Source organism: Buteo buteo, chromosome 19 (assembly GCF_964188355.1).
Source record: "Buteo buteo chromosome 19, bButBut1.hap1.1, whole genome shotgun sequence".
Classification (NCBI taxonomy): domain Eukaryota; kingdom Metazoa; phylum Chordata; class Aves; order Accipitriformes; family Accipitridae; genus Buteo; species Buteo buteo.
This window is the reverse complement of record NC_134189.1, coordinates 12,909,657-12,923,943: the sequence shown is the minus strand read 5'-3', so window position 1 is coordinate 12,923,943 and position 14,287 is coordinate 12,909,657. Positions and strand designations below refer to the sequence as shown.

General features: G+C 42.5%; 1 protein-coding gene across 2 annotated transcripts in view; it reads right to left on the bottom strand.

Moving 5' to 3' along the window:
- Positions 1–1,433: 1,433 nt before the first annotated feature.
- The window catches only part of ERC1 (ELKS/RAB6-interacting/CAST family member 1), a 299,516-nt gene continuing 286,662 nt past the window's right edge, over positions 1,434–14,287 (bottom strand). For both annotated transcript variants that reach the window (XM_075051104.1, XM_075051105.1), the window contains exon 19: positions 1,434–8,223. In XM_075051104.1, coding sequence (XP_074907205.1) covers positions 8,086–8,223 — 138 coding nt within the window. In that variant the 3' untranslated portion in view covers positions 1,434–8,085. The remainder of the gene's footprint in view (positions 8,224–14,287) is intronic.

Sequence of the window (14,287 nt, the reverse complement as noted above, 5' to 3'; positions counted from 1 at the left end):
GCTGCTCTCCCTGCAGATGTGCTCTCCCACTGGCGGTGGCTGCGACTCTTGCCTTTCACTCGTCCTCCTCTTTTGAAAGGACAAGCCATTCAGAAATGGCATTTGTACCGCTTTCAGACTGACGGATACCCCGTTGTACAGTAATCGGTTAAATTTATGTGGCATGTGGTTTCATTCAGCTGATCTGGACTGCGCTGCACAAGTCAGGCACACCCTGGCCTGACGGGAATCACGAATCCCCTTCTCAGCCAAAGACGCTCAAGCGAACATAAAACAGACTGGGAACCAAAAGGTCGATGGACTCGTCCTTTCAAAGCTCACGAGACCCTTAATCCCCGCATATCCTTTTTCCACACGCTGCTTTACGTGTCTGATTGAAGCCCAAGTGATTGAAACCCAATTAGCAGAGGGAGGGGAATGTCCAGGCACTGAGATCAGGATGCCTGTTCCTGTCACACATGAAGTCACTCGTACGGAAACAGCGAGTCGGGATCTTAAGAGCCCCTTGAAATGATAAATCTACAGCAAGCAGAAGTGACAAGGCCAGCAAGAAAGCCCAGAGAAAAATCGGCTGCACAGATAAACAAAATGAGAAAGAAACGGAGAGGCTTTGAGAGAGAAACTGGTTAGGAAGCGTCCTGACTTGGGGAGGTCTGCTCTGCCAGGGCTTCAGGATAGCTGTGGAGAATCTGGTGAAGTGTGTTTAACATGGACATTGTTCTACCAGTGGGACCCCGTGTTGCAATGCTATTCCCTTTAGAACAGTTAAAAACGCCAGAAAAATGAGATTTTTATAGTGACATTACTCAGGCAATTCCCCGTGTCCTCAAAATGCGGCTGGGGCCCGGAGGCCGGGTAGCGCCCATTCCCCCCGGCGTGGCAGGGGGCCGTGGCTCGTCCTGTGTCACGAAGCGGTGACTCTCCTCCGCTCCCGTGGGGACGGGACCCGTGGCTGGGTCTCACCACGAACACGCGCTGCAGGACGGTCTCGCCGGCCTTTGCACAGCAAGGCCTTCCAGGTGCATTAGTCTGCAAGATGTGATCCTGACACTGATCGTTTAAGTCACGTTTACTTGGAAAACAGGCATGAGAGAGGCAAAGGAAACAGCTGACTGTAAACGCAGTTGCTATATCTCCACTTACCTGACCTGTCCTGGGGTAAGTGGGACATGCCTGTGACCGCCAGTCCCTCCCCTTCACCTTGTAGGCAGCCCCACCTATGCCCATCAGCACCGCCAGGCACGTGGTGCAGCCGAGACCCCCGGTGGGGTCGTTCCAGTGGTGCGGGTGGGCAACAAATGGGACCTCAAGCCTGGTCTCCGGGAACTGCCACGCAGCCTCTCGGCCCTCCTACCTGCCCTCCGATCCTGGGCACGCAGGAGAGGACACTGAGCAAGACACAGAGAAATTCACTGAAATGAAGACACGGCACAGAATTTTTAAATAATTTTATAATTTCCTGATGAACTTAGTCTGTGAATAAAAAAAGAAGAAAAAAAATGAACAAAGTGTTTATATTATCAAGGCAAAGTTGAATATAACACATTTTCTTTGCAATTTCATTATCCTGTCAGTAACATGACTCCAGCAATAAAACACATACAAGTTGAAGGCAGCGTGCGCACTTGCATCACAGACATCAATGTCTCCCGCTGCTGTTATTTCAAAAAAGGAATTCAAGTACACTAGATCCCATCCCCAAAGCCTGTCTCCGCCTCTGCTAAAGTGCAACACGTCTCTTCCAAAGCAAATGAGGGATCCGTGTCTGTGGAGTGGATGGAGCTTCCCACAGATTTTTTTTTTTAACCCCACAAACGATTTGTGAACCTGGTGTGCGGCTCTCCTCATTTACTGTCTTGGAGGGAAACGGCAATATACTGTTTTAGTGGGCTTGGAGAAGCATGTTGGGCTAGCACAGAAATTATTCCCCTGCTCATGGTCCCGTTTGAGTCATCCTCCTTCAGCATCTTAACATTTGCCACTAAAGCCTCCCCAGATATACTGTAATGAGCTTGTCAGTAAGGGCCAAACGTAGCTGTCCCTGGGCAGGCGGGGAGGACAGAGACTTGGCCATGTCCACAGAGAGCTGCGAAGATGGGGTAGATTAAAGAAACAAAGTCTACTCATAAAATTTGGCTTCAAATTTGGCTTTTAGATAACCACATTTTATAACAAATAAAGAGTACACGTGACTGATAGATCCATTTTTTTGCCAGTTTCCAAATAGAAAAACAATGTTTTGAACAAAAAACGCCACCAAAGCACTGAGAACCTAAAGTGGAAATATCTACTTAAAAGCAAAACTGATTGACTTGGATTTTCAAGATCCAAACTAGAAGTGCAAAACGGGGACAAACAGCCTACAGTAAGTTTGATACAAAAAATATACTCATTTAATGAAATTCTTTACCTAGTCTCATAGGTAAAGCAATCTGGTTTTTTTTGTTTACGTTACGTGCCAGTTTAGCCTCACGTTGTTCCTTTTAAGCAGTGCAAGTCTTTGACGCAACCGCAGCAGAAGGCGGCTGCTAGTCCTTTGCTGTACCATAGCCCACTGCGGCTATGTGACCAATACCAGCTGCAAAGAAATCCAACTTTGATAATGGACCTACACACGACTACCTGCACCAGCCGATCTGCGCTTGCACATGTCCCTGGTATTGACAGGTGCAATTGAGAAGACAGGGAAAATTTGGCCAAAGCATTTGGCCCATTTACACCAGTGGTTCCTATCTTAAGGGACACATGGTGTTGATAACCATTACCGGAAAAGATTGATTTCCAAAATACTGTTTCATTCTGCCCATTTCTGTATTACACGTGTACAGTATAAACCTGGGAAAGCAGGAATTTATACAGGGTTTGTAACATTTCCTAAGAGGCCAAGCTGCCTTGGACCTCAAAAGCCTGTGAAAGGCAACTGGTTATAATTATAAGCCCACAAATCCTTTTCCGTACAATCCCGAGAGGAGGAGTCATGGCTTTGTTGCTTCTGTACTTGAATTCCTTTTGATGAAATTTATTTTTATATATTTTTTAAAACACATCTTTTTCAGTTCTACTACTATCTTTTTTTAATCCGACAACAGACACACATTGTTGGTAACTGCCCCAGCCTTAGGACCACACAGACAATATCGACAAGCAGAAAACAAAACAGGAAAGAACACCCCTGAAAAAGTCAGGAGAGATACTGATGACAGGGTTACAGCACTCACCACACACACTGGAAAAAGTCAGGATTTCTGTGTTTATGCTTTTGACACTAAAAAGTTTTGAAACAGTTTTTCTTTTTTTTTTTTTAAAAATAGTCAGCGGACACAGCCATTTTGTTCAGAAGGATCTGCTGTTGCATAAGGTTCCTTCCATTTATGTGGAAAAAACAATTAAAAACATTATTTTGTTTAACCCCTGCCCCCCCGACACTCCTTTTCCTCACCACGCTGACAAGAGGGGTTAGCAGAGTTGGCCTTGCCAGGCGCGATGCCCCACGATGCCCCGTGCCCAACCCTCCCACCCCGCCGACTTCGCTGGGGCAGTGTTAGTTATCCACAGCCTTCTGCATCCTCTCCGGTTCCCTCTTTCAGTGTGAGTGCTGAGCCGAGTAGAGGCTTCCTTTAAGTATCAGATGCCTTGATTGTACTATTTCTCTTTTGCATTTCATCGGAGTCATTTGAGGAATATATGCATTACTTATGTAGTGAAATTTTTGCTTTAAAATGGTATCAGTGTGTGACTCTCTACATCCTCTGTAAAGACCCCTTCAGTGGCAACGATCGGCAATTAGTACAGGAGTGGGGACTCAACCCTGTCAACCTGTATCAGATGTAGAAATTTCCCAACAAATTGAGCACCAGCAGCAGAATAGGTAGGAATTACAGGGCAAATGAAGAGAGGTGCCCTTTTGTTCAAAAAACAGGGTTATGTCTACAAGATTTATGACATTAATGCTCCCTTGTGCAAAATACTGAGAGCCCCAAAGTACCAGAAAATTTGCTAGAGAAGGGATATTCCAGCCGTGCAACCAGAAACGGCACACAGTTTTGTGCATCACATCAGACCTTCACCTTCTCTCCCTCAGGCTTGGCAAAAATCGGATACTCCAAAGGGGCATTTTCTAGAGGGAAAACTGGTTAAAGGCATTCAAAACAAGAGAGAGAACGCTAGAAGCTTAGAGCTTCGTTTGGGAGCACACCAGGCAATTCTTTTTCCAATTGCAAACAGTGCTCACATCCTCACTCTTCAATTCTAGTGTTGCAATGTCCTTTTAGTGTTTTACATGAGGCTGGATTCAGAGGAAAATATGTACTTGGACTCGTGGATACCATGAACAAGCATGGTCGGGGTGTCAGCTTTTACACTGTACTTGGGCTTCAGGCTTGAGTGATTTTTTTAGCCCAAACCCAAGTAAAATGACCTATTTAATTTTCTACAGACAGCTCCTTAAGTCCTTACATCTCTTAGTTTCTCTACAAATGACAGCTTGCAAGAAAAAAAGTAATATTAAAGCAATTAAAACTTTCACAGCTCCCGTAGCAAACAGAACTTCGTTCAACAGGAGAAGAATAAGTAAGTTTCCCCAGGCTCCCTGGGAAGGGCCCCTGATTTCCTAGAGCTGCTGCGTTGCAGGATCGCTGTGCTAGGAAACTGTCTACATCTGCCTGGCTGCTGCCACTTGGGTATAAGATTTTAAAAGAGCAGTGGTGGATTGGGCAACTGGATGAGCATTGCAGCATGTGCACACATGGCCCTTCTGCCATGTGCCCGATATGCAATTTCATGATGGATTATGGTAACAAAATCCCTTTGTTGCCCTAAGGCCAAATGGTGTGGCACTCCATACGAGCAAAAAGAAAAAGCTTTCACTGGTCACATTCAGCATTAAATCGTGGGCGGCAGTACCTCCCAAACCACATAGTTCCTCAAGCTATTCACCATGACAAGATCTCTGTCAACACAGGATCAGAGAGATTACCTGAAATAGTTCAATGGAGATCAAGTCGGATCAAGTCTGTTCCTAAATGAGATCTGCTCTCTCCCTGAAAGCACTTTACTGAGGTCTAAGATCAATGTTTAAGATGGGAAGCCTAGAAGACCTAGAAGATAACAGCGGTTAACGAGAAAAATTGCAAAGGCCCAACAATCCAGATGGGAGGAACAGCAGGTGTGTGGCTGGGAGATAAAAGACCAAATGGCCAGCATGAAAACTAGCCAGGCTTGACAAATCCTCCCAGGGAAGAGGCAGGGAGATGTGTAAACAGTGAGATTCACCTGGCTGCTGATGCATGGATCCTGCAGATGCTGTCAGGACAGCACAGTGCCTTTGGCTTGGGCACTTTCAATGCTAGAAATGCAGCCACAGGCTAAGTTAAAGATGCAGAAGAACTAGCACTGTCCTGTGATGTGTGGGCAATGCAGGAAACCAAGGGAATTGAAATGACAGCCCAAAGTGACCACCCCTCATTCCCATCCCCTCCCCCTGTCCCTGTCTGCAGCAGAAATGCTATCAAGGGACATCTCAGTAAGAGGTTTACAAGCAGGAGTCATTTGAACCATCGATAAGGGAAATTCCACAGCTTCTCACAGAGGAGGGATTGTTTTACAGCAGGGAACCAGGGCAGCTGGAGATTTGACCATATAAGTTAATGAGATAGTCAAGAGTGGTGGCGGTGGCACGATGATGTTAGGCTGATGGCTCTGATGCTTTTACAGGCGGCATTAAATTCCTTGAGTGAGTAATTAGGGGTGACGAAGAAAAAGCAAGAGGAAAGATTTCAAAACAACAACTCCTATCGAAACGTGCTGACTCAAATAATGGGACCAAAGGGGTGGTTCTGGGATGAGGCACGGCTCAGTGGTATGTACAGTCACTGTCTACATGCCTTCCGGTGTTCCCCCATTGCACGCATTCAGGTTCCCATTACACTCCTCATCCGTGACAAAAAAAGCTTCAGACACAGTTTTGATTTGTGAAGCACTGGCAGTTCAAAACATGGAAAAGGTGTGAATCACCTCTTGTTTGGAGACTTACATATTTCTTCCTAGTGGACACCACGGTTATGGATCCAGTTCCTTCTGCTGAATCATTACAACAGAATGAATTAGGATGTGATTTATTTTAAATCAGTTAGTTTTCAATAGAGTCTACATGTATATAAGGTTTCAGTTTTGCCCAATTTTCAGTGCTTGTTTGAAAAAAAGACAGGATACATCTTCTCTTACTCAAACTTTTGCTGATCTCCTTTCTATTGGAAGAAATTGGTCTTTATTCTAAAGATAAAAATAAGGTGTGAAAGACCTACAGGGGAGCTGTGCTGTGGATTTGAAAGACCTAAGAAATGAAGTTTTCCTGAAAGGGCTTGGAACATTTTCCTTAGCATAACAGTTTAGTGATTAAGCTCAAAATGTAGTCAGTCATATGGAATTAAACTGCAGGCTCTGAATGGGAGGTTTACTGAGAGGATTCATAATTAGCTAGTGACTAGAAAACCAAGATTTCTTCCACTGCTGTGTTGATATTTGGTCTCCTTTCATCCTCCCCTCATTTTCTTAAGTAATATGAGAAAGCTAAAGGGGAACAACTCCTTTAAGGAGCACATGGGAACGTGTTAAAGGGTTCTGTCCTGCAGATGCCCCCAGACACACATAACCACTGGTAGCTAGGAAAAAACGTGTCTCCCCATTAATGCATAGTCCAAGAAAGAACACCCAAGTCCTACTCATAAAATAGGATTCTGACTTGCTACCACAATGACAAACTGACCTGCTGTTTCAGGTCATATTACCTATCAGCAGGGGCTTTAACAAGTGTCAAAGATGGATGGGAACCAGACTAAGGCCTCTCATATACATATAAGAATTGCACTGGTTTAACTAAAGCTGTGATTTTATACCTATCTACTCAGCTGGGTGCCAACTCCAGCAGAGATACTCCTCTTTATAAGAATGGGTTATTGCTCTGAACTCAAACTCATTCCTCGTCAACCTAAGCTAAACCAAAATAAATTAAATTATAATTATAGTAAGAACTATGTTACCGATTTACCTAACTTAGCTTTAAAATTATACTTTCAACCTAAATGACACAATTTTTGCATTTACAAAACACCTAAGACTATTCTGATGGCAGCTAGTGTTCGCAAAGCTATGGCCTGAAAAATTGGCAATGGACAAACAATACGAGTTAAAATTGGGAGCTGACCTGTTGACCACACCTGCTTGAAGGGAGAGAGCTCTCTATAAAATCAGGACTTAGAACAGACCTATGATGAGAAACCTCAGCTAAAAAACCCAAGAAATCAACAGATGAAAACAGTTACCTGAAAAAATGCCCCACTCAGCACTTCAGAGTCAGATCAGTGAACAACAAAAATCAAAGTTAAGTAAACAGAAAGTACCAGTATGCCTACCTTGTTTCCCAGCTGCTAGATGAAATGACTAACAGGAACAAATAGGGAAACTTTCCTTTCCTCTCTCTGTTATTTAAGAATGTAAGAAACATTGACAGGCAGCAAGACCTGAGCTAGCTAGCTGATGCTGGCCAGTCATGAGCCATAATCAGAGCACACTCAGGTTTGGTTTTAGCACTGTAAAATTCAGGCTTTCAGCTTTTATGAAAAAAAAAAGAAAAAAAAGGAAAGAAAGAGAAAGAAAGAAAGAAAAAAGAAAGAAGCAATAAATGAATGAAAGGCAAAGTCTATCCTTCTGCAACCTCATGGAGAACTAGAGCTGCTTGTATTCAGTGGATCCCCTCTTCTTTGCTCAGTAGACTTGGAAGAGCTCTGCTTAGCTGTATCCAAAAGTCACCATCAACAAAGTCAATGGGGAATCGAATTCTAAAGTAGAAAGGCAGTGAGAAGATGAATGCAAACATGACTGATTAATCATAGACTGGAAGAACCTAGAGAGCATGTAGAGCACGTAGTTTTTAGAGTTTTTTTTTTTGCTTTTGTTTTCTTTGTAAAAGGTGCACCAGAAGTTTCTATTCCATTTTCTGTCTTTCACATTCCTCTCCATTCTCATGGCTCCTTGGACTGACTGGGCTTTGCCACTGGTGTGCTGCTCCAGTGGGGCTAGTGGCTGAGGTCATGACGACTCCTCGAGTGCATTGACGACTTGCTCCAGGATGTCAGGGCAGTGATCCGCTATCTGCTGTAAGATGGCATTGGCAAACTCCTGCAGCTCTGCGCTTTCCTTCTCGCCCTTTTCTAACTCGTCATGAAGCTGCAAGAAACACACAGAGGCATGGTTATTCTCTGCTATTAAACGTGTTTGCTGTATAACAACACCTGCCCAGCAGGCTCAACTCTAAGCTAAACCAACACTTTTAGAAAGGGAGCTAGCAGAGATGTAACGTTCTGGGCACTTCCAGGATCAGCATCTTCCCTTGGTGACTCCCTCACTAAAAATTGGATGCTCTCCCTGCTCTTCATTTCACTTTTTCATTCTACAAGACCAGGCTTATAACCTTCCCAGTTAAGGCCATGTCCACATGGGAAAACTAACTGGCTTAACTAGTCCTCAATAAATTGTTCTATGATATATCAGAAAAACTTCTGCTGTAGAATGTTTTTCTGAAAGCAACTGTATTCCAGAAGCAACACAGCATTTTACTAGCATATTTTTTAAATAGTTTGACTTTTATTCATGAACAACAGTATGTTTCATAGGTCATTACTTCAGAATTGTTTCCTATATGAAAACAATAGGAATGTTACATATTTATACATAATACACTCAGAGCTAACCAGAATTCTAATTTTTCTGTGAAATTAATAATTCTCAGAGATTGTGTTTCCTAACTCTGTCATAAGATGACTATACGCAATTGTGGTGGAACATAAATGATTTTTGTTTACTAACTGCATTTCCTGTTGAATCATTCACTGTTCAGATTACTATAATCAGCTCAGAATGGGATATGGAACTTCAAAACTTTATCTCATTTACTCTGTCTACAGTCTATAAACTGTTTTTCCAACAAGCGGTATTAAAAACCACACCACACAATATATTGGAGTATACGCAAACATAGTTTTCAGCTCCGAGCCTAATGCCATTGCGAGAATTAGGGGCCCACAGAGTCTTAATGAAGAGCAGGAAACATCTGCCTTCAGTAACCTGTTTTATCTGCCCAGCAATTGATAAAGCCCATGCTAGCCTGTGAACTGTGCAGAATCCCAAGTAAGGCTGTAATTTGTGCAAGCATTTTAGGGATTACTGTACTCACAGTGGTCTAAGGATCTGACAGGACAAGGAGAAGCAGTGTCTCTTACTAGACTGGATGATACAGATAGACTGGATAAGCTTTCAAGCAGATAGCTCTTTCATATAGTATACATCCAAAAAACTCTTCTGTTTTTTCAGTGCCATGATTTTCTTCTAATAAAGTATATTCTCTATGAATACGACAAGCATATTTGTAGGAGGTACATACACTTAGATGGCTTCTGAAGTTTATTGCAAACTTCTGCATCCAAAGTTCTTTGTCATTCTGAGCAGCTGTAACAACTAGATTATCTATATTTGAACCCTCTTTTACATTTGGTTTTTTTTCTAATGTTATGTGTCAGTCCTGTAATATTTCTTACTCCTAAGTGATTAAAATTTTAATTGGAACTCTACTGTGTTAATATATGACATGGAAAGAATGGCAAATTGGCATTTTTCATCCCTGAAGGGATAGCTGGTCATCAGTATACACATTTTTTGATCTATATTTTGTACTTCTGTAACACTGCTCGTTGTAGGTTTTTAAAAAAAGAGAACTATCAGGCAGCAGGACAACAGGGATCATTTTACCACTGTAAGAGCACAATGCAGTGGGAAAGGTTATATTTCTACAGTTAAAATTCTAATCAGATCCAACAGTACGTCTCTGTTTAGCGATGGTATCAAGCAAAGCACAGGAGATTGTTACTGCAAGGAATACTGCATAAAAACAAACAGCCTAAGAATGACTATAGGATAAATATAAATGCTTTTTAAGGAAGTTACAGTATAGACTTCTATAGACAAAAGTGAGAAAGGAAATTAAAAGGGTAAGCCTGCTACACTATTCCCTTTACTAGGCAGGGTAGCATATAGTAAATTATTTGGGCTTTGCATGCTGAATGTTAGTTTAATGTGTTCTTATGTGCTTTGTTCCTACTGGCTGCTGTACTCACAGAACAGCTATACGAATCCGAAAGGGGCTCATGCCAAGAATCACAATGCAAAAGCAACCTGATCCTGCTCTGCGGAGTGACATGAGCCGGGGAAGTGGGGAAAACGAGAGGGAGGGGAGCACTCTGCGCTCTGTAAGGGCTCTCGGGGGAGAAGGGGGGGAATTCAGCAGTAACCCATAATGGCTCAAAACCAGCACACTGTGGATCGGCGATTAGCCTGGTTCTAACAGCCTGGCAGAGTTATTAGTCAGAAAGTTGCAATGGATGGGTAAGCCTAGGAGAGGTCCAGTCAGCGAGCAGGATTGAAAGGGTCAGCACAGCCAGCTAGGAGCAGTGCTGAATATTAAAAGCCGGCAGACTGGGTTCCAGGGACTACCTCCGAGTCTCAGGTTGCTCAGCCTAGCGAAACCCCGGCGACCGCAGTCACAGCAGCCTGCGAACCACCGAACCGCCGGTAAATTCACGGCACTGGCTTGAACGTTGAACTCTGAGACGGGGCCGCCGTGGCTTCTCGGGCCGGCGCAAAGATTTCACGGTGCCATTTGTCGCAAGGGTGGGAGGTCGTGGAGGTCGGGAGAGACAGCAAGTAACGGGAGAAGAAGCCAACGATGTAATTCCCTTTCCTTTAGCTGGCTCCTGCAAGGGGCCCGGCTCTCGGTCCGCAGGAGGAGAGCCAGGAGAGGGCAGTGTTAGCAGGGAAAGCAGGGCCGGCTCCGGCCATCCTGCACCACCACTGCCCAGCCAGCCTCCCTCCGCCGGGCATCCCGGCCAAATCCGCCCGCTGAAGCTTCGGGAAAGGACAACGCCATTAAACAGTCAAATATAAAAGCACCTCAGAGAGATTAACCTTCAAAGCTGAAAGGAGGTTGGTGGACGAGGGAGAATCCTGCAGGATCTTGTCTTCAGCGGGGCAGTACTGCTAAGTCAGTGATGTCTCAGTTTCTTGCTGCACGGGTCAGCTTTTGTGTATTCATAAGATTCCTTATAAAATCAAGGTAAGCCCAACAAAATAAGCCCATGCCAAAGCTAAAAGAAATTAAATGCGACCAAACAAAAGTAACCAACTTCACCAGATGAAGAAAATATTTCCAAGAAATAAGTTTTTTGACCATCAAGAGCCCGAAAGGAGACGGCTCTGAATGCTAAGGCCAGCATAATACTTTGCAAATTAGTGCAGACAGAAAGTCTACACAGCTGGCTGGCAGATGTCTGTGATGAAACATCTTTGAAAAAAGTAGCAATGATAGCCATGCGTTGAGTTTGCTAGCTTCAGAACATCTAGGTTTAATAATGTGATTTCTACTTAAACAAAGACATCTTAATTGACTATGTGGCTGGTTGCAGCATTTCTGTATCGTGTATGTCATCCCCGTTTACGTCATTCCTTTCAGAAACAGCTGTGAGCAGCATACGTCACTCCTCATTCAGACAAGCTCCTTAATGGGGAACATCCAGTTCTCCACGGTATAACTTGATTCACCTAGATGTTTGGCAGTCCAAATTTTAGGGAAGTTTCTCTAAAAGTATTACTATCAATTCTGCTCCTGGTTTCCTAGATTTTCTTCTTGCGAATGCAAACGGAAATGGTGTTATCTTCCCCATGCCATTTTTCTATGAAAATAAAGGAGTGTTAACAGTCCTTTTTTGTTGGCATTTCCAGCTGAGGATATGAGGAGATTCATACACTTTCTTCATAGAAATGGTCAAAGAAGAGAAGGCAAAGCCAGATATGTTTGCCTAGTTGATGACAAGTAAAAATAGACAGCTCAGAAAGAAAAGGATAGCAAGGACCCCAGAAGTGCTTCATAGTATTTATACTTTATCTTTGGAGAGAAGAACAGAAAGGACCTTCAGCATCTCAGGGGAATGGAAGTTTGCAGATAATCTGGAACAGATTCAGACACTTTTCACCACTGCTGCCTTCCTTCCTGGGTTTAAAGCAAGTCATGACAGGAATACTTTTCCATTTATAGTTAAACTCCATCAGTGAAAAAAATCCCAAACAATTCGCCATGAATTTAGCTTGCATTGTGCTTCTCTGGTCCAAGATATTCCAGAATTTATTTAAAGATTAATTGACATTCAGAGGGAAGATAATGTCATAGTTAAGAAATAGGATGCTATGGTTTTATATGCACCCTAAGTGAATTGTGGTGCTGCTCCGTAGAGCTTTTGTGGCCTTTGCGGCCTTTGCTTATCCCATAACGTAAACAAGGCAACATTAAGCTAAGATCCTTTAAAATTTATTTTTATGGAGGAGGCTTATTCCCCAAAGTGTTATTTTCCTCTCACTAACAATTCCACAAAAAAACTGATGAAAAAAGGCAAACAAAAATAAAGTAGTATCTCAAGCTATGGACAGTAAACCTCAATACAGAATATGAGGTTCTTCTAGGGCAGCACAAACCCCAAATTAACTGCAGGACTTCTATAAGGCTACAATACCGGAATCTGGAATCATGTTTCTCCAAAGTTTAGGTATTTCTGGATCAGGCTATGGTTAGTCCAAAAAATATGTTTAAAGCTTAAAGTAACAGAAATAAGCATCAAAAAGAAATTCAAGTGATTTAATCTTAACCTTTGTTTTGTCTCAAAATAAGTTAAACTACACTGTATCTCAGGCAAATGGTCAAGAGCTTTTGCATCTTCCCAGATCAACCACTGTAAATATGTATGTTTGAAGTAGTGAGAGCCAATTGCATACAAACCTTTATTTCTCAACTACAGACCTATAAAAGGGCCACAAGAAAGGGTTAGGAATATGGAAATCCCAGTCTGCCAAAGTTTAAAAAAAGAAAAAAAGAAAAAGAAATTTGTTACACAGACCCTTAAATATTTTTGCTCTACCTGGAAATTTTGTTTTTATGTTACCTTTTCAAAACATTTAAAACATATGCAGTTAAAAATTAAAGTAAGATTTCAAATTAAACATTCTGTCTTGTCTTTTAAAATCATGTAAACTTTAAAAATGTTTCAAATATATTTAAATACATTTGAATAGATTTTACAACCAATTTTGACAAAAAAACCCTGAAAAAATTTGTTGAGGGATCTTGCACCATATATTTGAAATAACTTTGCATATGGGATTCATCCTGCATTCCTGACAATCTCTAAGCTTTGTGAATAGCAGACATATTATTATTATTTCCTTGGTAATGAATGAAACTCAGAATTGTATAAATGGTCAGAAGGAATTAAATAAATGCCTGTAAGTTATACTTTGCATTTGACTGGAGAATTTTCCTGCAAATCCTGCAGTTGCAGGTAATATGTCCATCCTCCACCACCAGCAGCAATCATTTCACAGTCTGAGGACAATTTTCTGTTTGTGTAAATTCTGGGGTACGTTATACACTTAAAATTAAAGCTGCTATAGTGTACAGGAAGTTGTTATTCTGTGTGTAAGCAGGACAAACGATAATTATTACCTGTACCACAGAGCTATCTGCTAGGGCCAGGCCCTGCTGACCTAAGCATGCGTAATGTAGGCAAACCCTACAACCCTAATCCCTAACAACTCGCAATTCTGCACATTAAAGGGACTGTGAAAAAGAGTTAGGTGGCTACTTCTCCTAATTTCAGCTGCAATGCATTACCTGAGGTGTCAGTTTACTCTCGTGAAGCTGGATTGCTAGACACTACCAGAATTACTCTGTGATGCACTCTTCGTGCTGGGCTTGTACCTCGCCCCTTGCTTTCTCTGCTGATGAATGAGGCCTCTGCGTCCCCACAGGGGCTCTGCCTGTTTAGTCAAGGCAGTACCTGATAGTCATAATCACAGGGAAAATTCACCTGTCTACAAGGCAAATCTTAAACACCTCTCCTATAGGTCCTAGCTGATGAGTTTTGGAAAAACTTTTATACTGTTAGGACGGAGGTTTAATGGGCAGTTACGGTTTTGTACGTGCACAGCGCAAAAAAAAAGAGAAGAAAGGACAAAGCAGGAAGTACTTAAATGAAATGATGAAGTTCTACACATCCAGTTATTTCAGGATCAGAACTGGAGCCCCTTCTATTCCTTCCACGTTATTTATTTCCTCTTTAAGAGGAAGTTCATTTCGTTTATTACAAAGTCATGGAGAATCCTATTAGCTCTGATAGGTATTACAAGAAACAAA